This window comes from Ictidomys tridecemlineatus, chromosome 6, assembly GCF_052094955.1.
Source record: "Ictidomys tridecemlineatus isolate mIctTri1 chromosome 6, mIctTri1.hap1, whole genome shotgun sequence".
NCBI lineage: Eukaryota > Metazoa > Chordata > Mammalia > Rodentia > Sciuridae > Ictidomys > Ictidomys tridecemlineatus.
In genome coordinates this window covers 60056747-60083272 of record NC_135482.1, presented here as the reverse complement: position 1 = coordinate 60083272, position 26526 = coordinate 60056747, and the positions used below count along the sequence as shown (strand labels likewise).

General features: G+C 41.1%; 1 protein-coding gene across 1 annotated transcript in view; it reads right to left on the bottom strand.

Moving 5' to 3' along the window:
• Tespa1 (thymocyte expressed, positive selection associated 1) overlaps window positions 1-24728 on the bottom strand; it is a 39241-nt gene extending 14513 nt beyond the window's left edge. The window contains exons 1-11 of the mRNA XM_078053369.1: window positions 24572-24728; window positions 22328-22383; window positions 14193-14400; window positions 13337-13379; window positions 7371-7420; window positions 6737-6790; window positions 5963-5999; window positions 5602-5700; window positions 3825-4033; window positions 2520-3325; window positions 1364-1463 (exon numbers count right to left, since the gene is read on the bottom strand). Coding sequence (XP_077909495.1) covers window positions 1364-1463; window positions 2520-3325; window positions 3825-4033; window positions 5602-5700; window positions 5963-5999; window positions 6737-6790; window positions 7371-7420; window positions 13337-13379; window positions 14193-14355 — 1561 coding nt within the window. The 5' untranslated portion in view covers window positions 14356-14400; window positions 22328-22383; window positions 24572-24728. The remainder of the gene's footprint in view (window positions 1-1363; window positions 1464-2519; window positions 3326-3824; window positions 4034-5601; window positions 5701-5962; window positions 6000-6736; window positions 6791-7370; window positions 7421-13336; window positions 13380-14192; window positions 14401-22327; window positions 22384-24571) is intronic.
• Between the last annotated feature and the right edge of the window lie 1798 nt (window positions 24729-26526).

Genomic DNA, 26526 nt, shown 5'->3' with positions numbered 1-26526 from the left:
AGGTGTCATACAGATCATCAAGGATGTCTCTACCTGTTAGACAACTTCTACAGCTATAGTTCTTAAACTTCAGTGAGTAAATGAATTACCTAACCTAAGGATCTTGACAGTAGATTGAATCAGACATTATCACCGTGTGTATGTGTGTGTGTGTATGTGTGTGTGTGTGTGTGTGTGTGTGTGAGTGTGTATAGTGATAATGTATATAATTGTATAACATAACTCTGGCTGATGGGATTCTACATCATGTATAACCAGAAAAATGAGAAATTATACTCCATTATATATGATATATCAAAGTACATTCTTCTGTCATGTATGACTAATTAAAACAAATTTTTTAAAAAGCTGACAGTAGACAAAAAGTCAGGATGGAGACAGAATAGAGTCCACTGAATAAAATATGAGAACATTGCAAAAAAAAAAAAGAATGTCATATAGTTGGAATAATAGAGTATAAAGCTTTTTCAGATTGGCTTTTTCACTCCATGTTTATAGTTTCCACAATGTTTTTTCACAGCTTTATAGTTCACTTCCATTTAGTGCTGAATAATTATTTCCTTGTCTGAATGTAACCACAGTTATTTATCCATTCATTTACTGAAAGACTTCTTGATTGCTTCCCAGTTTTGTTTTAAATAAGGAGAAGAGTCCAAATATTTTAGACATGTGTGCAGAAATCATGTGACGACCAGGATTTCCTTCAAAATAATATCAGAAAAGGGAGTAATAGGGGAAACATGAATTGATATCAGTTGGGAGTGAGGGAGGAGTACATAGGGATTCATTATTATATTACTTTCTCTACTTATACATATGTCTGAACTTTTCTATAATAATAACATTTTAAATGCAAAAAAAATTGTGACTCAGTAAGTCTGGGATGGAGACTGAGATTCTGTGTTTCTGATGATGCTGATGCTATTGGTTGTGTACTGCATTTTAAATGTTAAGATTATGCAGAATTTCCTCTGGGATAGTCTCTCTCCATTACTGACCACCAGACAAGCAGCAGCATCACCTGAAAACTTGTTAGAAAGGCAAATTCTTGGGCCCTGTTGGATCCTACTCAATCAGAAACTCAGCGAGTTGGGGACCTGCCATTTGTATTTTAATTTTAACAAGCCCTCCAGGTGACTCTGATGTCTGATAAAGTCTGAGTGCTACTGATCTAGAAAAGTATTTTCCAGCCTCCTCTGGGGAACTTAAAAACAAGTCAGCCATGGTTTCCATGCCATACCAATGAAATGAGAACTGTAGCACGTGGGGCTCTTCCATCATGGATATTAAAAAAAATCTCCCCAGGTGATTACAATGTGTAGCCAAATTTGAAAACCATTGCTGGAGAGAAAAGCTCACTTACTTCTTGAGTTTTTGCAAGGGAAAGTCTGGTAGAGGTCAGAGTGTCTGGGTCTGCTGGGCCAGTGGCTCTCCTCCTCCTCTTCCTCACTGTTGCTTTGAACCTGTAACCAAGATCCCAGCAGAATATGGTCAGAGCCAATGGGGCACAGAGGCAAGAAAAGGTGCAAGGTGGCACCTACCTGTGGGGGAAAGAGGTTAAGTGTTTGGGAGATTTGGATAGGAATCTTGGATAGGAGATAGGAGAGGAGTAGAGCTCTACATTCGATGAGAGGCAACAAACATGCAAATGATATTGCAAATAAACACAGCCTCTCTCTGTGACAAGGATTTGAGAGATTTTTTTCTAAAGAATACAATCAATGGCAGTAATACCTGTAGACCCAGGTAAGAGGAGTGCTCAGTTTTAGAGGGTCCACAGGGTGAAGTGTTGGTAGACTTAGATGATATACCCATCTGCTAGTCTGTGGCCCTGAGCTGGCCCCAGGGACCTGCACTGGTTTTGCCTCATGTCTATTCTCTTGGAGGAGACTTATTTGCTAGTGTATGCAACCCCAGGTCTGAGTGGTTAAGGGATTGTGGCATTTGGATATACATGCACGTGGATGTGCAAAGCTTCTTATACAGTAGGACATATCCAGATATAGGCAGGGAAGGGGACAGATCAGAGGCTATGGGACATTCTGCCCATACTATCCTCTCCTAGCACAGAAGTCCTTAGTATAAAACTTCTAGATTTAGAAACTGGACTTTTAGGTCTTAATGGTTACACATTTCTTATGGTAGGAGAGAACATATTTTAGTTAATAGTTTCTAGCTTTGCGCATGCCTAACTTCCTTTTGCACTTTCATGAGGATCCCAGCAAACGATAAGGGCAGGTGTGTTTCATGAGAACCTTCAATGGGGATCAGATCAGATAAGAATAACAAAAGCAGCTTTGAAATCTGAATGATCTTAAGAAACAAGGCCTGTTTCTCTTTCTCCCTGTATATTAATCCATTCTCAAAAGTTTCTGAATTTAATTCAAGAAGTGACACATCTAGGGAGAATAGAAACCCTGGATCTTCTATCCTTCTTACCCAGAAGGACTCCCTCACCTTCTGGGTAAGAATCCACAGATTTTCTCTGCCATTCTCTCTTTCACCTCCAACCCACTTACCTTCTCTGAGTCCAAAGTGTGTTGAGGCTGCTGGGTTAGAGATCGGTGCAGTTCTGGTCTGTTTTGGTTCTGCCTCCATTTTTGCTGGATGATTGACAAGTCCAATGACTTAACCTTCTTGTCCAAGGAACTCTTTTGAAATAGGCTCTTTCTTGCTTTGCTCTTTCTTTTCCAGAATATCTCATTCGTGGCTGAAGGAGCTTCCTTATTGGTAGCCTGTAGACCCCACAGCTCTCTCCTTACCTGTGCAGAGTTTGTGCTCCATTGTGGATTCCCTCTGGTTAGATAATGATTGCAACAGGATGTCTTGGGGTTAGAATCCAGATCTTGTGATGATGCCAGAACTGTGGACATCCGTTGCTGTGTTTCCTCATTAGGGTAGAAGACGCATGGAGAGGAAGCAGGAAGCTGTGAATCCCTTGTAGGGCCGGCAGTCTCTTCCTGTGGACCTTCCTCAAACCCAGGGCCTTTCTGGAGAACCAGCTTCTCTTCTCTCACTCTGTCCATGACTTCCCACACCACTTGGTCCAAACTGTTTCTTTTGGGGGTGTTGCGGGGTGGAGACAACCGATCCCGGGAACCTGTGTACAGGCACATTTTGGAGATAGCTTTCCGGAGGCGTTCTCTGGGTGAGTGGGGCTCAGACTCTGGGGCCAGAATCCTGATGGATGGCACATCCGTTGGGTTGCAATTCCAGAACATATGGGATGGTGTGAATTTTTGGACAGGTGTCTTAGACACGTAGGAGTAGAGACAGAAGAAGGCATCAGCAGTGACAGCCAGCGTTTGCACCTGCTTGAACCTGCCTGGGTAAAGGGTTAAAGATGGTGATTCAGGAGCACAATCAGCAAATTCTCTCTGAAATATCTCCCTTCAAAAGGCTTCCTAAAGCTCAAACTTCAAAGAAAGCTACCAATTTACCCATTAGTGTTTTCCCCCTTTAGATTTTGTATACTCAGGGTACCCTTTCTGGACTTTCTTGAGTCTCTATACTCAGAGGATATCCCAAATAGGAAATAGAAAATGGGTTAAGATTTACAGACATTGTACTGATTTAATTCAGCTGAACGAGACAAAGTCTAAAGAAAGCAATAGTGGTCTGAGATCTCTTGAAGACTATTTCTTCAAGAGAAAGAAGCAAACATCAAAGTTATCCATCTTCCCTAAGCAATGTAAGAGGAAATGGAAGAGACAAAGGGTCAAGTGAATCTAACCAAGAGAGTGTAGGATTTGGGGCCATGAGGCCCCTTTGTGAACAACCGAGGCTGGCAGAGAAGTGGAACACGCATCCATGGTAACACTCACTGGCTAACATGAGGCAGGGGTCCTCCATTTCAATCCTCCGCACCTGAGCCTTCAGGAAGAGCTGGAAATCGATGCCCTTGGCCTGAGAGGGGTTGGTGAAAAATCTTGCAGGGATCCGAGAAGTGTCTTTGTGGTCCTCTTGGCCAAAGCCCAGACTAAACAGGACATCTTCTGCATCTTCTTGCACCTGGTCCAGAATCTCTGAGATGCTGAAATGAGGGAGTTTGGATAAACAGGAAACAACTTTGAGACCTAGGAAAATCTAGGATATCTAATAAAAGTATCAGGAGACATTTCTTTCTGGCCATTTCTCCACCTTTCCCTGTGACTTTGAGAAAAGCTTTCACTTCTTAGAACCTAAATTCTCTGTCTGAAACATGGGAATTGCAATCTGGTTCTAAAACTGAATAAAATCTCAGCACAGTACTGTGAGCAACTTATTACAGTTGAAAAAATTTAAATAAATAAGAAAACATTTTGAAAAATGAAAAGCAGTGTAGATGCAAATAAATTATGTGGTTGCATTATGAACTACTTATGCATTATTAATTAGATATATTGTGATATATCTGGCTTTTGCTTTGCAACGTGCTGCTCAACTTGCCCTAGTAGTTGTTATGTGGAAGAGTTAAACGATGAGTGCTTAAGAAACATAGGCCTGCTTTTATTCTCACTCTGGAGGCAAAAACAAATCAGTAGGTGCATTCAAATCCTGATTATGGAAAATATACCTCTTGCTAGCACTATTTTCAGGAGAGAAGCCCTGGGTCACAGAAGATCAAGTGTTCACTCTCTCTTTCTTTCTCTCTGGCACCAACCTCTACCTACATTCAAATCTGAGTCCTGCTGGTGACACCAGTGGTCAATAAATGCATTTCAGACAATGGGGACAGTGTAGTTATGGATTATTTGAGGTTTTTAGATAAACATCATCACTCATTTCAGAAATGATGCTGGGTTTTTTGATCCAAATAGGGATGGTCTTGCTTAATTCATAGCTGAAGAGTTAGAATCCTGAATCTACTCTTGTGCTCACTAGCTAAGTGCTCATTTTATCTCCATGGTCCTGAGTGTCCCTATTTGTGAATTGCAGACATATGACTGGAGAGTGATTCACAGACATGGCTGCATATGGGCCTTTAAAAAAATAATTCAGACACCTGAATCCTCTTTCCTGACATTCTCATTGAGTTGAACTGGGTATAGCTCAAGCTATACAGCTCAGGGAGGATGAGTCTCTAAACACAGTCATGTGACAAAGTTTAAGTCTCAGAACCAGGTCTCGAATTAAAAATTTGACTCCAATTTTCAATATTTCATCACTTTCCTCTTGTTTAACGTTTGTGCATATGTTTTGTCCACCCTCTAGTTGAGCCCCTCAGAGTCAGTCTGTCTGCTTCGGCTTTTTAAATTCTATAGTGATTGAATGACCAGCATTAACTGATATTTTATTGCTTCATTCAATCAACAAATTAGTTGATGGATCAATACACTGTTTATTGAGTACTTACTGTGGGTCTTGGCTGGCACTGTGACGGTAACATTACTATACCTCCTGGAGTAGAATGTTCGGTGGGAGAAGATACCTGTATTTTATATATAGGATCCAGTTCCCTGCATCCCCCACTGTTCTTAAAGCAAAAAATGGTCATATTTTTCAAGAGTGCATAAAAGCTCCAGTGAGACATTCCAGAAAAAAGGGAAATAGCACTTAGGTCCTTTCTCCTCTGCCTCTTATCTTCCTCACCCTCCCAGTCCTACTGAACTTAGTACTTACCTTGAACTAGTCTTGTTCGTCCCACCAGTCATGCTGCTGGATGCCAAACTACAGCCAAGATCAAGTAGCTGTCCAGGCCTGGGTGTGTGGAGAAAACTCCTGCAGAGATCAAAGCTGATGTCATATAAACCTCATTGCCAGCCTGCACCCTGGCACCAAGCATCCCCCACTGGGTATATCCACCCTCTGCTGGATGCCTTTGAACTATTTGTGGAAGAAACGCAGTCTATGTCCTCATTGCTGCTTAGAAAATCTCAGTCTCTATTATGAATCGGTTGTTAATTTCTTTGATTCTGGTCTGACTCTAGTTTTCTGTCTCCTAAAGTAGACATCATTTACCCTGACTGACCCTAATACTTACCTGGGGAAGAGTTTTCCATTGGCGGCCAGCAGTGTGGCTGGACAGGAACAGAAAGACAAAGAACATGTTAAAAGGGAAAATGAAAATCACTGGAGTTGCTCCTCTGAACTTAAAACAGCCCTTCTATTCCCCTACACCAGTGCTACAGGCTAGCTGGACCCCAAGAATTCTTCTCCTAGTGGGCCTTAAGATTATTTAGCATAGTTTAGAAGGGGGACAGATAAGGCAGAAGACACCTGACCTCTGAACTTTTAACCCATGACTGATGTCTAGGTAAGAACTCCCCAACCCCCATCCTGAGGTGGACAGTCATTCTGCTCTCAAGGCTCCTGTTCCTGACCCACCACAAGGCGCTCTATAGGTCCAGGAGAAATGGTAGGTGGTTGGGCCTTCTTGCTGTACTCAAGTCCCTTCTTCCTGCAGAACAATCTCTCTTAAACACAGGACTCAGTCTTCTTCAGGCTTTCTATAGAGAAAACAGTCTTAAAGATGTGTGGGCAACAAATATTCCATTGATTTTTATGTTATCTCCCAGGAGTCAAAGGCAAGCTCCAGGGAGGGACCTTTAGGAATCATGATAGGCTGGCGAGGAAATATGCCTGAGCATTCCCGCTTCCTGTTTTTGCATGAGAATAATGAGACCATTCTTTCTCTACCGAAAGAACCCCAGGGAGAGCCTGCTTCTTTCTGAAGTTTCCCCTTCCATACTTTCCTTAATTCATCCAATTTGTAGCTTCTTCCCTTGTCTCAACCTCAGAGAACTGTGTCACTTACCCTCTGCTCCAAGGGTCAAGTCATCCTCAAAACTGGCCCCATGGCTGTAACACTCTGTCAAATAATCAGGTGAGGGTCACGTAAAATTAGTCTGGAATACCCACACCCACACGCGCACACACACACACACACACACACACAAAGACACAATTGCATATTTGAACATCTACACAAATCCTTAGATTTGCACAACCGCATATGACATTAGGCATCCACATGTTTCCAGAGCTACCCTGGGGAATTTCACTCATGTTTTGATTCAGAATCACACATACACTCACTTATACTAACCTGTCTTTTATATCACACAGTCCCTTGCCAAACGGAAAACACATGAGGGTGTGCACCCTCACACACAGACACACACATATATAAATGCACACATTTTATAAAGCGCTTTTCCCATAGCAGTGGTCCTTGGCTGAGCACCACTAACAGAAGATAATTTTTGAGTGTTGGTGAGCTTGTGGGCTCTGAGCTGGCACTTTCTTTTGGGCCTTCTGTACTCCCTTGTAACAACTAAAAGGTGTTTTGCAGACATTTTAGAGATATGCAAGCATTGTTATGTGTGTATACCACCCCCCGCAACAGCTGTATTGCTCTTCAGGTAGAGCAGAACAGAGTCCATACTTACCATTGTAGATGGATTGTCCTGCTTCTTCACAAAGCCCCTCTTCAGAGTCTCTAAAATCCAAAAATCATTTTACACGTTGAAATCACTACAGTTTTTATTGGACTTTTCCTGAATGATATCCCACATATTTATATGATTTTCCAACGGGAGTCAGCAGTACTTAATTTGCTTTTCTTTTGGAGAAAGCTAAGACGGTGGTTACTTGATGGACAAATTTATAGACGTGTCAATGAGGAGCTGGGATTGGAATGCACTATATTTTGATGGTACTGCCATTGTCCTGGTGACATTGTTTAAAGCCAGGTTTGGAATAATTCTTCCGTCTTTAGGTAAAATGTAAAATAGGGAATAAAGAAGAAAAACTACATGCATTTATAGAAGAGGGGTTTTGGTGCCATATTTTCCAAATCACAAATACAAACATCATTTTTTTTTCTTAAAGATTTTAGGAAATCACCTTATCTACCCACACCTCCTTTTTCTTGGAACCACCATCTTGCTGAGTATCATGTCTTTCAGGAAACAGCAGAACTGCACCTTGCTTATTTTTAAGATTTTGAGATATGGTCTTATCAAACATTTACCATCTCTACCAGAAGAACAAACGGAAATCAGCATAAGTGGTGGTAAGAAACAACTCAGTTTTATAAACAAGGAAGGAATTTGCTGTCTTTCAAAACAGGTGATTGAAGTAATCTGTGAAAAAGCTTTGAACTGGGTCTAGCACATCTGGTTCCAGACTTGGCCTCTTGTTGCTAGTGTGTTCTCAAATACTGTGTAAAGGCCTTGGATCTCTAGATTTTATCATGAGCTAAGTCCACTTCAGGCACTGATATGTAGTGAGATTTTTAGAGTTTGCTTTCCTGAAAGTTTTTAAAACGGCAGTTGTGCACGATGCTTTGAATGTAATCTCAAGTGGCGGCTAGAGAGGAAAAAGGTTCGAATGATGAGTTAGCAGGGAAAAAGACTGGAGCTGGCCCTAAACAAGCCTCCCCTTTTATCCATCTCCAGCAATTCAGATACCTCTCAGGCTTTTGGAGTATTACTTGACAGGATGTTTAACAACAGGAATGGGATTAATTAATCAAATCCGTAGATCAAGTGGCACTTACATTTTACAAGATAAATCATTACATATCTAGACAACTTTTGCTTGTACCTTCAATACTGAAAGGTATTGAAGCTTAAGCTAATTAAGAACAAGTAACTCTAATAGTACAACTAGAAGTACAAATATATACTTTTGTCCTTTCACATAATTACACAAAAACGTGTTGTAATGTAATACTACAAACGTGTGTATATATTTAAAAAATTCATAAACATTAATATTTACTATGAGTGCTAAAATGCTATGATAACTAATATAGTCATCTAATACTAGAATATTAGATTTATATTGTATTTTATGCTTGTGTTATTGCTATACGCTATAGGTTGAGAATCTTTTATCCAAAATGCTTTAGATCAGAATTTGGGTTTTTAAAATTTTAGAATATTTGATATACATAATGAGATATATTAGGGGATGGGGCCTAATTCTAAGCATGAAACTCATTTATGTTTTATATACACTCTGCACACATGGCCTAAAGGGAATTTTATTTGATATTTTTAGTGTAGTACATTTTGACTGTGACCTATCCCATAAGGTCAGATATGGAATTTTCCACTAATGGTTTCATGTCAGCCCTCAAAACATTTCAGATTTTGAAGCATTTTGGATTTTAGGATTAGAGATGAAATTCCTAGGGCATACTATTACCAGAACTACAATTAAAACAGACTACTAACCCACTTCTAGGTTGTACCCAATGGAAATGACAGTGCATATTCTCTCTCTCTCTCTCTCTCTCTCTCTCTCTCTCTCACACACACACACACACACACACACACACACACACACATTCTAGTCATTAATAATCCAAAAAGGAAACCCCAGAATCTCTGCTTAGTGTAAAATGGAAAAACTTATAATGATAATTATGTAATTTAATACTGCTGAAGGATAAAAAAGAATGATCTACTGCCACACGTAAATGCATGGATAAACATCACAAGTATAATGCTAAACAAAATAAACAGATAAATTAGTATATATTGCACGTTCTATTACATAAAGTTTAAAAATTCTAAAACTAGTCTATAATATTATAAATCAAGATATTGATTACCCTGGCAGGCGGGGTAGTAAATAGAGGGAGACAAAAAAGGGTTTTTGGAGTGCTGATAATGGTCTTCTTCAGGTTTCTGGGTTGCATTCCTTTTGTGAAAATTCACTGAGCTCTATACTTAATGCTCACTGATTTTCCATAAAGTATATTATACTTCAATATAATTTGTATTGAAATCAAACATGTGCTGGGTGCAGTGGTGCACAACTGTAATCCCAGTGGCTTTGGAGATGGAGGCAGGAGGATTGCAAGACTTGGTCTTAAAAAAAAAAAAACAGGACTGGGGATGTAGCTCAGTAGTAAAGCACTCCTGAGTTCAATCCTCAGTAGGCCCAAAAGCAAAGCAAAACAAAACATAAACAAACAAAAACTGATGATATGTACACTTCAATAAAATTTGCTATTCAGTAGGCACAGTCTTTATTGGGTTCTCATCCTACAGTTCTCTTCTCTAGTTGCATTTGTATTCTCTTTTTGGGGACCAGCTCAAGACCAGGCTTGGGGCAGTGGGCTTTCCTGTGTGTGTGGTGGGGGGATTCTACCACAGAGTATGAACATGAGCTGCATCTATTGATGCCTTCTTACTGAGCATGATGATTTGAAACTTCATGCCTACACCCAAGTCCCACACATTCATAAGTCATTGTGTAGATGAGAAAATCAATGACTGGGGACGAGATCCATAGCTGCTCTCCTCTTCTCATTCTTGTGTTGAAAGGTCCCTTAGCATCATTTCAACTGTGAATTAGAGGAGCCAAAGTACTGTTCTTCCTGTAGGTACAATTCATAAACAAATAGTTGTGTGTGGAATCCGATTGTAAGAAGAAGCATGTGGCTATTTTGAGCCCCTTCCAGCAGTTTACATAGATGTCTGCCTGCAGAGATTTAAGTCGAAGCCCTCATGAAGATTTCTGGGCTCTGAACTCTTACTCCTGATGATTCATGAGCAAGATTTTTATGTCCCAGAAAATTCTTTAACAGTGTAAGGGGAGAAAGAAAACAGGAGAGCCATGATTTGTAAAGATGTGCATGTTCTAATCCTGTAGCAGAAAGGAGTGCCACTAGATTTCAGTGGCACTGAGAGACTGACACTAAATTGTCCAAGAAGGTGGTGGATTTTCTTAGAGAACTTGGAGAAAAGAAAGCCTTCTTGCTATCAGAGGATATTTGGTATTGAAAATGGAAAGAAAATGGAAACTTTTGGTCTTGGAATCAAATTTGCAAAGTGCCTCCAGGGCAACCTTGTGGACAGATAAATAGTGAATGTACGTACCTGGTGCATCTGTGACCTGGCTGCCTAAGAATTGAAGACCACGGCACCTCAGAATGCCATGCTTAGAGTGTGTTTTTCCTGTCTTCTTCCTATCCACTTACCAAAGGCCAAGTGTTCTCTCACCATCATCAATCATTCTCATCATTATCATCCTTCAATTTCTTTAATTTCCCCATTACAACTAAAAAGTGCAATCATGCATTTCCTATTTCTCAGAACAAGAATATGTTCTGAGAAATATGCCATTAGATGATATCATCAGTGTGCAGACATCATACAGTGTACTTACACAACCCAGATCAGCTATGATGTCACTTGGTGATAGAATCTTAGGGGACTACTGTTGTACATGAAGTTTGTCACTGACTAAAGTGTCAATAAGAGGTGCATGACTCTATTACATATGTACTAAAGAGAATTAGAAAATAAGAAAATTGGAAATGTTTTCTAAATCTAACAAATCCCCTTCCAGAGACAAATGTGAGAATGCCATCAATAGATTTATGGCCTTTTTGAGTTTAAATATTGAAAGTTTTTCAAAACATAGAAAAGAACTATGACAGGTACCCCTGTGCCTACCACCTGGCTTTCACAATTGAACCATATGTCATATATTAGCTTCAGGAAGAAATACAATGCTAAGTAATCAATAACAGAATCTTAAATAAATAAAAATAATAAAATATTAAAGATTTAACTAAAGTCTCATTGATTATCATTGTATCTACTCTTTCCCTTCCTAGTGGTAACCACTTTCCAATAGTTGGTGTATATCATTTCTGGTCATAATTTTTCCTAATACATAGAGGTAGATAGAAGGATAGATAGATCAGTAGGCCAATAGATAGATTTTGTGAAATTACAAGTGCCAAGATCCTTTTAAATCAGACCATTTGTACACCATTCTAGAGTACAAAGCATGTACCGATATATCATCTCATTTAAACCTCACACTTTATTATTTGACACTTCATTATTCAAGTGTTATACTTTATAGGGAAGGAATCTACCATGGAATTTCACTTATTTGCTTACTCTTTGCTACACAGGTAGTAGCACAAGAATTGGGTTCGACTCTTGGGGGCTTTTCACTCACCAGATCATCTTTTTTTAAGTTTTGGATGAGAGTTTATCTTTGTAGAACATAGATGGGTAAATATTATTTCTTGAGCTTACAATTTTGTATTTCTGTGAATTTTTTCATTTCAACTAGAATGTAGTATATTTGAAATTAAGGAGCATATTTGAAAATATGTGGCACCTTGTCAGACAACTGGACATTTACCAAATACACACATAAATTGATAAGACTCAAGAGTAGTTAATGAGATAAAGACACTAACTGAGCCAAGGATTTCTCCTGTTCACACCTGTACAGCACTTTAAAACCCAGTAACCTGCAAAACATTCCTATTATCATCATCCTTTATCTTCCATTATGTTGAGGATGACTAGTTGGCTTTGAAGTCAATGAACTGTGAGTAAAATTAGGATAACAAGGACAACACATTTTATAAACTATAAAAACAAGCACAAAATAAATCCTCCTTACATTGCCTTCTAGGGCAGAGTTCTCAATCACTAGGGACTAGACCCATAGCTGCTCCCCTCTTCTCATTCTTGTGTTGAAAGGTCCCTTAGTATCGTTTCAACTGTGAATTAGAGGAGTCAAGGTACTGTTCTTCCTGTAGGTCTAATTCATAAACAAATAGTTGTGCGTGGAATCAGATTGTGAGAAGAAGCATGTGGCTATTTTTAGTCAACCTTGGATTATTTGGTGCTATTTGTTTCCTACTGAATAAAGAGTGGGTTATTGATGTCATTAATAGATGAATTTAGATTAAAGTCTATATAAAGCTTGAGACATTCCTGCCTTCCTGGAGGGAGAATAAGGATGTGCAGGAGCTAATACATTCTGAGAATTCTTTCTCACAAAAGCGATCAGGCTTAAGTAGGTCACTAGCTTCGACTTTGTGTCTGGGTAGATTGAACCTAAGACGGTAGAGGCTGAAGGAGTGTGGGTTTCCTATTCAAATATTTCTGAGCAAAGAGATGGCATACTTTGCTTTGAAAGGCCTGAACTCTTCACTGCTTTGAATGACAGTAGTTACCCTGAGCCCTCCTCCTGATCTATAGCCGAGACAGAACAATAGTGCACTGATCCTCTTTCTAACTCCTGTTTTGTCACACAGTGTGGGACTCCAGTCTGAAAGGGGAAGCAGTGGAGTGGGAGCCTGGAACTCAGCCTCACCATGTCCCATAGATACCCATTTCTGCCTATTTTTTAGTTCACATCCACCTGAATTCACAAGCCTTCAGCTTCACTTCAGGGTTGCATTTGTTTCCCATCCTGGATTAGCAGCTGATGCCAAATCCTTTCAACACCCTGTCAATCACTGTCAACCTCATCACCTCAAGTCTGGTCAAACCCTTTGGCCTCTCCGAGTTCCCGAGGAGCATGCCCATTAACATAGCTGACCCCCAACCATACCCCGGGCCACGGTTTGTCCATCACTCACCCGCAGTCCTGCAGCCAGTCTTCAATCTTATGGATTGGATTCCCTAGAAAAGTCACACATCACATCACTGTGAGGCCTGAAGAGAACCAGACCTCTTCCCTGCAACTCAACCCATTCCACAGGTTTAACCTCATTTAAGCCACATCACAATTCATTTTTTCCCCCATAAAACTTTCCTTTATGATATGAGAGGATACCCTTATAGGAAGGTAGTGATTATGTCTTCTCTCTCTGGTTCTGTTATCCCTTCACCCCTGGGACCTGGGAAATGCCCAAGAGGTCAGGGAACAGGGACGGCTTCTTTTTCAAAAGATGTGCTTTTTATTTCCTACCAAATAAGCAAGAATAGGTTTATTTAAGTCAGAAGTTTTGTTTCCTCTGTGTGGTCTCATCTGAACCTCCAAGAAGCTCTGAGAGGCATGTAGGAAAGAAACTACTGTTTCAACTGGACCAGCACGTCTCAGGTAAGTGACTCAAAGGTCACACAGCTTGTTAGTGACAGAGTTGCAGTCAAGAGTCCATGCACAGCTTGAGCATAGTCTGTTACATAGACAAAGTCAAAACCTCCCAAAGCCTTCATTCACAGACTACCCCTAACCTCTGCTTCCCACAGAAGCTTCTCAGGATGATGCAGAATGTGCCCCTTTCTAATCTTATAACTGCCTCTTTCTTGCATAATTTATATCTTGTATTTCTTTATGCCCTTTCCCTTAAACTCATTTAGATCTGTTCAAAGGAGCCTCTCTGAGGTCCTAGTCTAAACAAAGGGGCCATGTCTCCTGTCTGTGGACCTGTGTCACCTTCTCCCTACCACCAGACTATGTGGGAGTCTGTGTGATGTCTAACTGCCTCTTACCTTCCTGGAAAACATCATCCAGGCTGGAAGGCTCAGGATCTGGGACATCCTGCAGGGCGGCTGCTGCTTCCTCTTCCAGGACCTGGGTCTGCCAGTTTCGGCTCTGACGGAGCCAGGCCCGCCGTTTCTCCCAGGACGTGGGGCTCAGGACAGAGGCCTCCATGGCCCAGGCTCACACTTCAGGGCCTCTCAGCACGGTATTGCTTTCCTGAGGGTAGAAATAGCGATGTTTCTCATCTGTCCAGAAACCACTCCTTCCCATCTCCACAGGGAGGAGCTTGATCTCTGCCCATGCAGGGGGAGGGAGGAGATGCCTTGCTCATCTTCTACCCCATGCAAAAAAGAAATTCTCTGTCACATGTAAACACCAGAGCAAGCCTTTGAAATCAGTAAGTCCAAAAGCTCCAAACATCACAGGATTTAAGGGACATTGAGAAGGCTCTTCTGACTTCAAGTATTTGTATTTTTATGGTAACTGAAATGGATATTAAAGAACAGTCTTCTTTAATCCTCAAGGATTTTGTCTCCCAGAATCTTCCATTGACACCAAAATATCTTTACATTTACAATTCATGAAATTCTCTTAATTCTATCCTCATCCAGATATATAAAAAAAATTTCGGTTTTCAGAAGTCAAACAGCTTTTCTAAGGTCCCAACAGCCCGAATGTCACCCCACCTACAGTAATTCTGGATTTTTTTTTGTTGATTTCTCTTGATCTGTTTTGCTTCCTTTTGATACATTAGGGGTCCACATAGGATTTTTCTCAGGAAAATCAAAGCTGTGATAGAAACAAGGAGATTCTATTTTAAAGCAATTAGCAGATCGCACCTTTGAGATAATTACTTTCTGATTTGTCAACTTGTGTTTCTGCATAACTGTGGGTTACTTACCCAGTTTATCAGTGCAATAATTGATTCAAATGCATTGATTTCATTTAACATTACCTAATCAACACCTCTGTATTCTTCTAAAAAATACATAATGACGGCTCTAGGCACAGATTCAAAGAGGAAGAAAGACAGGCAGAATCATTCAATTGTCCAGATAGGCTGAGAGAGGCTGCTCTGTCCTCTGTCTCTTCCAGGCCAGCCCCACTAGTGTCCCTCCTCAGCGAGGAAGTAGTTGTGGGACCAGGGCTCTCTGTCTTGCCTCCATTTCCTTGAGCTGCCATGAACTATTTTATCTTCAGAGCTACACTTTTAATTGTTGGAGTCAGGAAAAAGAAAAAAAATAAGAGTAACAGTTTCCAGAGACTTCTGTTCTTTCAAGACTTAAAAACAAAATCATTAGTGAGACAGTCAATGATTTAGGAACTAAAATAGCTATTTTTGAAGAGAACATCCTGAACATAAAATGTATTCCTGGGGCAATAAAATTGTTTTAGATGCCTCTGCTTGCTGCAGACAAAATATATCCAGAGAAAAATAATACAGAATGATGGCTGTCTGATCCAGATTCTTTTGTGTCAGGTCCAGTCCAAGGCATTTTTCCCCCCAGGGGAGACAGCAGTTAGCACCATGAGGCTTTGTGTTTACTCTGGGCAACTGGTCCTTTGTGCCTTTTAGGGAAAATTAAATCATTGAATTAAGCTTGTGTCAGAGGGAAGCCACCTGGTGGGTAGCAGACAGGACTTGCTGTCCTTGGGCGATAAAGAAAGGATGAAGCTGCCAACAGAAAGAACTTAACAAGAGAGTCTGAAAAACCTTGATCACGGTGCATTTTCCTAGTCCTGACCTCCAAAATATTTAATAGGTTGGCTCCAGCCAGCCCAGAGAAGAAAATATCAAAGACTGACTTGCCTATTGTCCTTAATCCCTGCAAGAAGTGGACGTCACGTGATCATAGGGACATTTCAGTGCATGAGAAGAACATTTTTGGTGCTTAGAAGAACTTAAAAGGAAGGCTGGAGGACAGGAAGGAAAAAATGGAAAGAAGGAGAGGAAGAGAGGGAGGGCAGGGTAGCTGACTTTCACACTCTGCCCCTTGCTAATGGCAAAACCTTGGAAAATTCAATCCTTTTCTCTGGTCTCGGTCTATCAGTGAGGATATTATGGCTTTAAGATTTGCTGTCTCTACTACTATAAACTTCTGGATGTCTCATGTTAAAGCAAAATCCCCATAATGCCTAGTGTGGTGCTGGCATCTCGCTAATTGAGATGATAGATAGAAGGCTTCAGCATCCTCTGTGATATGAATCTATTTTATATTCCTCTAAGATGTCTGAAACTGCCTTACAGTCATACAGGTGAATTTCTTCTCCAATTCCTTTAAGTCTCCAATTTTCTTGTCCCCTTCCTTCTTCCTCTCCCTCAGTCTTGGCCACACTCTCTCTGCAAATCCCAGCTCTTAACTGACTTCCCCCAGGAAGCCAAGCTGGGCTTTCCCCAACCTACCCTGTCACCAAGGCCCTTTCCTTCTTAGTTATCACCACTAATGTACTTTATATATTGATTGATTGATTGTTTACCCTTCAGATTAGAATATGAGCTCCAAGAGGACAGAGATATTTGTTTAGATTGCTCACTGCTGTGTTCTAATGCCTACACAGAATCTTACACATAGTAGTTGTTTAATAAATACTAAATGAGTGTTTAGTAGTTGAGCATTCTCCATGGGAACTCAATGCTTTCTAGAGACATCCCAGACACATGCAGCTTCAAACCGTGATAATAAGATTTCACTATGTGCTTACTAAGAATATTAAAAAAATTGGGGACTGAAAATTGAAGCGAAAAAGGAAAGGCTCTTTTATAAATTGTTTTTGCCCTAGGAGTTCCTATAATTGAGGACAGAAGTTGTATTTGCATGCCTATTCCTATTTGCTATCTGTCTTTATGGCCTATATATAATAGATTTATTTATGTAAAGACCTAAGATAAAATGCTTATGGAAACAGAATCCTTAATGCTCATGGGGAGTTCCAGACAGAGACTTAGGAATAAATGGCAACAAACAGACCAAGAGAGGTTGCATGCTCTATGGCCCACTGAGAAGGACTACCAAATTCCAGGCAATTCTGGTGAGAAGGGAATAATTTGTTCACTTGAAAGGGAAACAGTGGTCTTGGGTATGAGAGAAAAGATGCAGGGTCTTCACAACTGTGATGCACTGGACATGGTGTGGGGAACTAAATTAATTTCCCCCAATCTTTGGCACCCTTGGGTTGTAGACAACTACAAATACTATAAGAGCAGCAGTGTTGGGAGGCAGGGGAAAGCAGAACTGTCTTATTTATGGTAACAGGAGGAAGCTATACTGCTGGGAGATAAGAAACTGGGCATTCTTTGCGGAAATCTGGAGAAAGTGACCAATGGTTATCAGAAAAGCACATCACTATTGTTGTAGAGAATTGAAAGACAGAAACACTTGGATGTCAAAATAGGAGTTTTGAAGTCCTTGGGGCCTCTTGCAATATGGAGAAGGGCACAGACACACTTCCTCCAAATAAGCTAATCAAAAGCACATTCCTATAACACAATGTAAAGTGAAAAGAGCACTGGCTGCCAGCATTGATGAATTTATTTTCACACATCCCAGTTGAGTTTGAAGTATTTAAGGGAATGGTATCTATAAAAATGCATTTATATACTTTTCCCATTAAAACATAGAAAATGATCCAGTGGTCTCTGGAGTTACTTCCCACTTTACAAATCTCCTTTTAAATGAACACTGAGTTGTGGGGATCCCAGACTTGCAGATTTCACTGACCCAGGGAAGAGATGGGCCCGACAAGGGAGGCCCAGCTGGACTCCAGAGGAATGAGTTTCAGTCAGGGGTTGCTCACCAACGCCCAGCACTTCTTGGATTTTCTGCTTCATTGTTTCAGCTTACACAGTGCCATTCACCTTCTATTTCCCTCTTAAAGGCCAACTTAAAGCATCTTTCTCTGATCAACCTCTAGCAACTGGCATGCATGCCATACTGTGTCATACTCGACATGACAGCAAGGGGCTACCTTTCTTGTCATTATGTCCCACTCTTTCTCATCTTTCCCCAATCCCTACCTCTTGACATAGGAGTGCTTTTCAGCGGGTGTGGCTCAGTCATTGCTATAGGGGCAGAGAAGCAAGAATCAGGTTGGTGTTAGAAAATGATCCTCAGCTGGTGTGTATCATAGGACAGGTGCTCCTGATTTTCCTCCTGGTCTCAGATCCTATGTATACCTGCTGCCTCCCTCATAGTGAAGAAGAGAGAGGCTTGGGCATGGTCTTCCCAGTCCTTGGTTGGTACAACATAAAGATCCCTCAAGTCTAATGAAATTTATAAAGTTTAAGCTAACAAATTATTCTATCTTCAAAAACGAGTTTCCATTTATTTTGATTATTCTAAGAATAGTCAAAAATTCCTTTGAAGGTGAAATCTATCACCTTCTTGGTTCTGGATTATATTATATTTTTGTATTTAACCTCTTCTATGAAGGTAGAAATCTGAAGCCCGCAGGTATCTTTTCTCCCACTTCCCCACTAACCCAAGAAGCCTCACCCTGGGGTTCATTACTTCTTGCATGAATTACTCTAAGCCTTATCCTTTCCCTCTGCTATCATATTCTACATTTGTCCTCTACACTTCCCTCGATTTCTCTAGAGATTTGTTCCCTGAAACCTTTTCCACAATCTGTTTATAGAGTTCTGCAATCTGACTACAACCAACTAGGGGAAGAGAGAATTCTCCCTGTTCTGGGCATGCTATAGTGAAAGTGGAAATTGTAGCACTCAGAATGGAGGCAAGACAAGAGAAATCGCCTCTAGTGGTTTGGATTTGGGAACTGTGTAAGAGCTGTGAACTTCCAACAAAGGATCATCATCAGAAGCAGAAACCGCAGCAGCAGCAGAAGCAGACCTTTAGCAGTATGTCACTATTGCTGAACTGAGGACACCATCTGACTTTCAGTTTCTATTCATTGACATGCAACAGTCAAGGCAATGGGGACTCACAATAGCTGAAATGTCTAATATTTATCTGTCCTGTAAACTACTTCACTTGATCTTGACAAACACTTTAGGGCTAATCATCATTACCTGCAGCTCAGAAGGAGACCTATCTTGTCCAAGGTCACGTATTTAGGAGGAGATTGTAGAGCTGAGATTTAGACTCAAGTTGACCTGATTCCGTGCTGTACACAGTCTTTCCACTAATTATAGAATAAGAAAATAGCCTAATGTCACCATCCAAGTGTCAGTGGTGGATGTAATCAGGGATAAAGGAAAGGAGAAACTGTTTTAGTAAATTCTGTATTTTACATGGCTGTGTAAACTCTCCATCTTATAGTCTCGTATGGAAGAGGCAACATAAACCCAATGTAATTTGTACTTGACTTTGTGATAATCTTTAGTGAAGTAAGTATTACTTGCTTTGTTTGTGTTATTCGTATAATTTTCCCTCTTGACTCCTACTAGAGATTATGAAGCAGTTTTTATCCTTTGTGAGGCTTATAAAGCAGTTTTTAAAAATTTTTGCAAGGACCTAGTTAGGTTCCACTTTCAAGGAGAAATTCTAGAATTCTCTATTGCTTTAGTTTTTTTTTCCTGAGCAATATCCCTAGTCCTTTTTATTTTTTATTTGAGAAAGGGTTTTGCTGAGTCGCTTAGGGCCTCATTAAGTTTTTGAACTTGTGATCCTCCTATCTCAGCCTCCCATGTTGCTGGGATTGCAGGTATGAACCCAGCTGCTTTCTGGTTGTTGTGGCAGTCAGATCATTTAACAATGGTCATGTGGTGGCACTGAACAATCAGAGTTGATAACTGTCACAGTCCTGTTGGTGGGCCAAGTAAGTGACTGGCTGATGTGGCACTGAATTTTGGGAACTAGGCTGGGAAATCTTTTGGGAATAAAGGGGATAACTGAGTTGATGAGCTCTCAGAAGTCTTGGAGCAATGGGTATTTATCATAATTTGCTATGGACACATTTAATATTTCAATATACATGGACCTACCTATTTGCATCTGCCAAATATCAGCTCTGCTGATGGGTGCCTCAAAATGGGGCTTTTGTGGGGGCGCAGTAAGAATAGTCAATGCTGCTTTTTCTTTAAAGTTCAGAGTTTTATTTAGAAACTCATAAGAAGAAAAACTGTAGAAAGAACTTGGATCTTGGAATCGAAGTAAAGTAGGGATTAAAGTTCTGTCTATTGGGGGACCAACATATAAACTTTAGGGGTGCACACTTAAATCTTATCCAAACCATAACATTCATGAGGTTTATTCTGGTACACAATTAAGTTCTCTAGAAATGGTTCAATTCTTTGGGTTTTGGATCTTAAGGTTTTCTGGGAAGGACTAGAACTACATTTATTCTAGAGCTAATTCTGCTTTTCTTTTAAGACATGGTGGTTAATCCTGTCCAGGCTACTCCATCTTTGGCTAGAGTGGAAGTCAGATGTTTGAAAACATTTGGTTTTAAACCGCCATGAGGTGAGCAGTTTTCCTTCTCCATGTGTTCCCTGCCATCATATACTCCCCCACCACAGGCCCAAAGGCAACTGAAGGATTTCAAAAGCCTGGTGAAAGTAACATGATGCTTGAATGATGAGTGGGAGAATAGGAAAAGCAGCCATTTCTGGAAACTTCTGATGCCCTGCACCATGACGCCTGACTATCACAGATCCAGACAGAATGCCTGGACTCCACCAGAGACCCTGGCTGCAGCCCTTTCTCCTAAACAGATCTGAAACTTCTGCAAGCGGGCATCTAAATCAGCTTCTGTTGAAATGAGTACAGGTCAGCTCTGAGGCAGCTCTGTCCAGGGCTACAGTAAAAAGATAGTCATCACCTTTTACCCCACAAATGAAATATCTATTCTAAAATGTGCTGATTTAACCATGTAACAATGGTATGGATTGAACTGTCTCCCCCCGGCCCCCACAATGATATTTTTAAGTCTTAAATCCTGGCATCTGAAATAGGGTCATAGCCATTGGGTGAGGTTATACTGGAGTAGAGTTTGTCCTTATAAAGAAAGAAGAGACTCAGCACAGAGGGAAGATGACTTGAAATGATGGTGACTGAGATCGCTGTATGCTGCCATAAGCCACGGTCCCTGGAGCTACCAGAAACTGGAAGAAGATTAGGAAGCCAGCAGGGAAACCCTGATGGGAATGTGCAATGGGGAGACGTGTTTGCATAGAAGTAAAACAAACCCTGTAAGCAGCCAAAAAAAAAAAAAAAAGTTCTGTCTACTTACACAAATTTTCCTTGATAAAATTATTAGTTCCCTCTATACCTAAGATTTTCATACATTAAACCAATAATGTGCCAATTTCTTCCTATTTTTTTTCTTTTTGGTTATTGGAGGGTAAAATCAGGCAATGTATAATAATGATAGCTATGATTATTTTTAGTCTGTCTTCATCTAAGATAGTCACTAAAGTTGGGACATTTTTAGCGATAAGGAAAGAAGGAAGCGGGAGAGATGAGCAGTTAAGTGTATCTAATCCAGAAGGCTAAAGAGGGGTGTTGCTGGCAGGCAGAGAGGAACAATGAACAGGGGAAAACCCCTTGTTCTTATCTAATGCCAAAGGGATGGGAGGGATCATCTAACTTTGCTTGCTTGTTTTCTGGTACAGGAAACTGGAGAGAGACAGAGACAGACAGAAGACTTATCTGGAGTCACAAAGGTAAATGGTTATAAGTAGGATTCAAACTCACAGGTTCTGTGGCCCAGATGTGTGCACTTTCCCTTGACAACCTTCCTTGTGCCATTCTTGGTCCTAAAGGCCCAGGCCTCCAGTGCTTTGGGCCTCTGCCCAGGGACCTGGATGGTGTAGGTCTCCCTCCTCCCCTGACTGCATTCTATCAATGCCCCAAGCAGAGCCCACGAATTGGCCCTGAGAGCGAGAACACGCGTAGGAAGAGAGAAAAAGGAAGTGGAGTTTCCATAATGGCCAGAGACCTTCTGCATCCACAGCGGAGATGCACTTCCCTACTGTAAAGAGCTGTGGGGAATTCCAGAACGGCTGACAGTTCCATCTGTGGTCAGGATGATCTCCGCCTCCAGCCAGGTTGGCTGTCCCCAGTCTCCATGCCCCCAATCTGCAACAGGCTCTCACACCCTTTCATAGATGAGAAACATCTTCTTGGCTTCTAACCCTCTTCCGTGTCACTTTAATTTGAAAGATCATCAGAACAAAACTTACCTGAGTAGAGCACTTGAGTGTTCCGAGACTTCTAGGGTCTAAAGGAGCGCTTTAGTCTAATTCAGGGAAAAAGAAGGATGTTATTTGGTAAAGAGCAACCAGAACAATGCCAACTAAGCAATGCAACTAATTTCCCTCCTTCCCACAAATTATTTTAGCTGAATAAATACCGAAGAAAGACCATCAAAGACCTCTTTTTCTCTCCTTCCTGTTCTTCCTTATTTCCACTTTCAGAATGTGGGTGTTTTATGAAAGGGTTACAAACTACTACAGGAAATATTAAAGCTCTGTATTTGTGAAAAGTAATCCTGTACTTTCATTGAGAGAGACACCATTCTTTTTTTTTTTTTTTTTTTCCATCTGGATGGGCTAAAAAAGACTCCCAGAAGAAGACCCAGTGGTTCATCTGGCCTGGTTTTCAGAGAGTTTGGTGGAGAGAAGATAGGAAGAAGAATAAGCAGATTTCTTGATGGTTGAATTAGCTCTGTGAATTTATATCATTAATCTGGCCCCATCTTCTTGGTGATGAAGCTCTTTCTCTCATGTATTCAGTTTTATTCTTCCCCGTTTCTTTCCCCGCCTTCATAGGATACAGGCTCTTCTTTTCAGCCCTTGGCTTGTTTGCCTGAACTTTATTCTCAACCCAAATCTGTGTTCCAGCCGTTCTGCATTAGGCCCATGCAGGGTGGGGCAGAGCGCTGTGGAACTGGGTTAGCCGCTTTGGCCTTGTCTCAGGTGGAAAACAGAACAGCTGTCAGTTTTCAAGTGGAAATGCATATTTGATCTTTTCCCCCTTTACTGTAGCCTAGAGTGAAGCTTGTGGTTGTGACACAGGCAGAGACCAAACCTCTTCTGCGTAGTTTATTAGAATCTGAATCATTAACCTTGAACTGAAAATGACTGTTGGGTCTCTGTGGCCACAGATTATGCCTAATCTCAGGATTCGATCTTAACTGCCAGAGGATCAAAGGAGTCATGAGAATGTGTTATTACTATGGTTATAAATAGTCTCTATACTGCCTGGGGTACCTGTGAATAAGAAATCACGTGTTAGACCCCACTCTTTCCCTTTGGTTATATCTTCAGTTTGTGATCTCTCTTAAGGTTCTCAGTAGAGACAGACAATAAGCCCGGTTTCCTCCTTCCCACTAATGCTTCATGTTATAGGAGAAACCAGATCTCTGGCTCTAACCACCCAGGCTGAACAACTGGTGGCCCTGAAGCTTGGACACACTTCATAAGCCACCAACCTGCGGCGGCCGATCCTAGGCCCTGGGCTGAATTGTTTAGGAATTGTTGCCCCTCTACCTGGGATATTTGTGGTAGACAATCACGAGTGCTTTTCAGGACATCTCTTCTAAACCCTCATCATCCTATCAAACTGCTTCTATGAGACTCTTTTATCTTGACCATGCTCTGCCCTGAGACCCACCTCTTCTTTTTCACCCACTGGTGAGCTGGGTGGCACTGTAGGGTGTGGGAAAACCCCATTGTAGAGGATCTTTCCACTTCTCCACCCTACCCAAATGTCATGTAGGTGGTGACGCCCTCAGCCTGGCTTCCACTGAGACAGGTGGTATTGAAGGTCACCCCCACCCCCCACCCCAGCATTATGGAGGTCATTGAGAGACCAACATATCCATTTCTGAGATGTGGAGTCTGTCAACAAATCCAAACAGGACATGAACTATCTTGAGCGCCCAGTTCATTTGGCCTGGTGTTGTCCGCCTGTGTAAATCGTGCTGGTGTATCTTGCTGAAGTTTACCCGGCAGCACCTTTCTTCTGCAGCTTCTGAAGAGGTCTTGCCCGTAGAAGGTCGAGTTCAGTCAGGCCGGGTGTGCCCAATAGCTGGAGTTATGGACACCAGAACAGGACCTTCAGTGAGACTGGGAGATGTCTCCTGGGGAACTTTTCAAATTTGGAATTAGACTGAAATAACCACAAAAGTAAATTCAGCAAGATGCAGAGAGGAACTCAGGTGAGAAAGATGAAAAATTCTCAAATACTAACTCAGGCCATCAAAGAAACCCGTGTATTGTGACCCTAGATGATTAACCTCTCTGGTAACAGGGAAGAGGGCCCAGCATGATGATAAAGTTTGCAGGTTTAAAGCCAGGGAAGTGGGAGATTTTCTCCCTGATTTTCCCTTTTCTTGGCAGCTTGATTTTTCTCTGACCTGTTTCAATCTCCTGTTATCATCCTAGATTAGTGCACCTTAAAATGGAGGTTAATGCTGTACTTACCCCCTCTGCTAGTAGAGAGTTGATTTTGAGGCAAAGCAGTTCTCACAGCTGGGCTGAGCCCTCCCCAGGTGTGGGGACATAGGTGAGGTCCGCGAAAGAGTCTCATGTTGTAGACTGTGCTTTCTCTCTATTCTCATTCAACTGCTGCTGCCCGCTCAAAAGGGGAAGCGGAAATGAGAGAGCACAACTACATAGCATCGCACAGTCCCCGCCTCCTACCCCAGCCACATCCTTTGCTTTGGCTCAAGAGACTGAAGAGCAAAACATCTGTAGTCCTTGGGCTCATAGGGAGCCCTTCCTCTCAGAGAGCTGCCTGGCTCTCCCCAAGGCCATGCAAAGTCTTTTCCTGTTGAAAAAAAGGCACAGTCCATGGAGAGATGTGAGCTTGAACCCCTGGCTGTCCCTATCAGGAGAGGTGTCTAAAAGGAGAACTTTCTCAAAAATTGTCTGGGACAGGATGCTTACTGCTGTAGCTGGTCCAAAGCCTATCTGTTTTTGCCACTCTTTAAAAAATTCCCCAGAAGCTTGTTTTCGAATTCTGTGTACCATTAAAAGATACTTTTTTCTGTGCTAATTTGTTAACACATTGTTTTCATGTTTAAACCACTTGGAAGTTTTGCTTTTTTTTAAGTAAATGACTACTTTCCTAAGGAATGTTGGAAGCTGAATTTTGAAAATTGCACCCTAGAGATGTCTTCAGTTCTTAACTTTCAGTTCCAGGAAGCCTAATTCATCTCCAAAAGGTTTCTCCCATCCTTACTTTCACCCTTGGGTGGCTCAGTGTTGTCATCCAGGGCTCCCCCACCTCTCCAGTGATTCTGGATGTGCCTTTCTCTTTTTCCTCTTTGTTGGTTTGATAGCTCTTATCTCTTTCCTGCCTTTGTTCCATTACTTTCTTTGCATTATTTGTATACAAATATTTATCACAAAGTGTATTAGACAAGGCACTCCTTTAATATGCTAAATGGGGCTGCTTTTCTCTTTTCATTCTTATCTTTCTTTTTCATAGTTGGATCTCTTTTTACTTTGTCCCCAAATCCCATTTCTAATCACCAATAGGACAACATTGCTGAATATCCACAGAATAGCTATAATATGGTGGAAAGAAGTCTAAATAAAATTTCTGCTCAGCAGATTAAGTATTATAGCTATTATTTTCTGAAGTATAATGTAGGAAAATGAAAATTATATTCTGTTTCTTTTTCTCTCTCAAACTCTCACCTATCCTCTGACCACATTCCTTTATACATAGGGATGAAAATGTCTAAACAATTTTCTAGTATATAGTAGATGTTAAATAAATACAAACCTGACATTCTCTGGTTCTCTTTTTACTATTTTTTTTTCTGTAAAAATTAACTGTTAAAAACTAGACTAATGGAACTTTTAAAATTCTTTTTAACCTTAAGTTTCTGGAATTCAATATTATTGTTGTTGTATTTTGTACCTGGAGTTGAACCACTGAGCCACCTCCCAGCCCTTTTTTGGGGGGGAGGGTACCAGGGATTGAACTCAGGGGCACTCTACCACTGAGCCACATTTTAAGCCCTATATTTGTATTTTATTTAGAGACAGGGTCTCCCTGAATGCTTATCTGAGGTTGTCTTTGAACTCAACCATCCTGTCTCAGCCACCTGAGCAGTTGGGATTATAGGCATGTGCCACGGGGCCGACCCTAGGCCTTTTTAATTTACATTTTATTTAGAGACAGGGACTTGTTGAGTTGCTTAGGGTCTTGCTAATATGCTGCGGCTGGTTTTGAACTTGCCTTGCTCCTGCTTCAGCCTCTTGAGCTGCTGGGATTACAGGCATGAGCCACTGTGCCTGGCTCAATGTTATTTTCTTTTAATGGTTGTTTTGATAGGTTTTGGTCATGGAGAGTACCACCTCCATGGGTGGGAGGATGGAACTATGTGAAGGAATTTTCATTTTCATAGTGATGGAAAGCTGATACT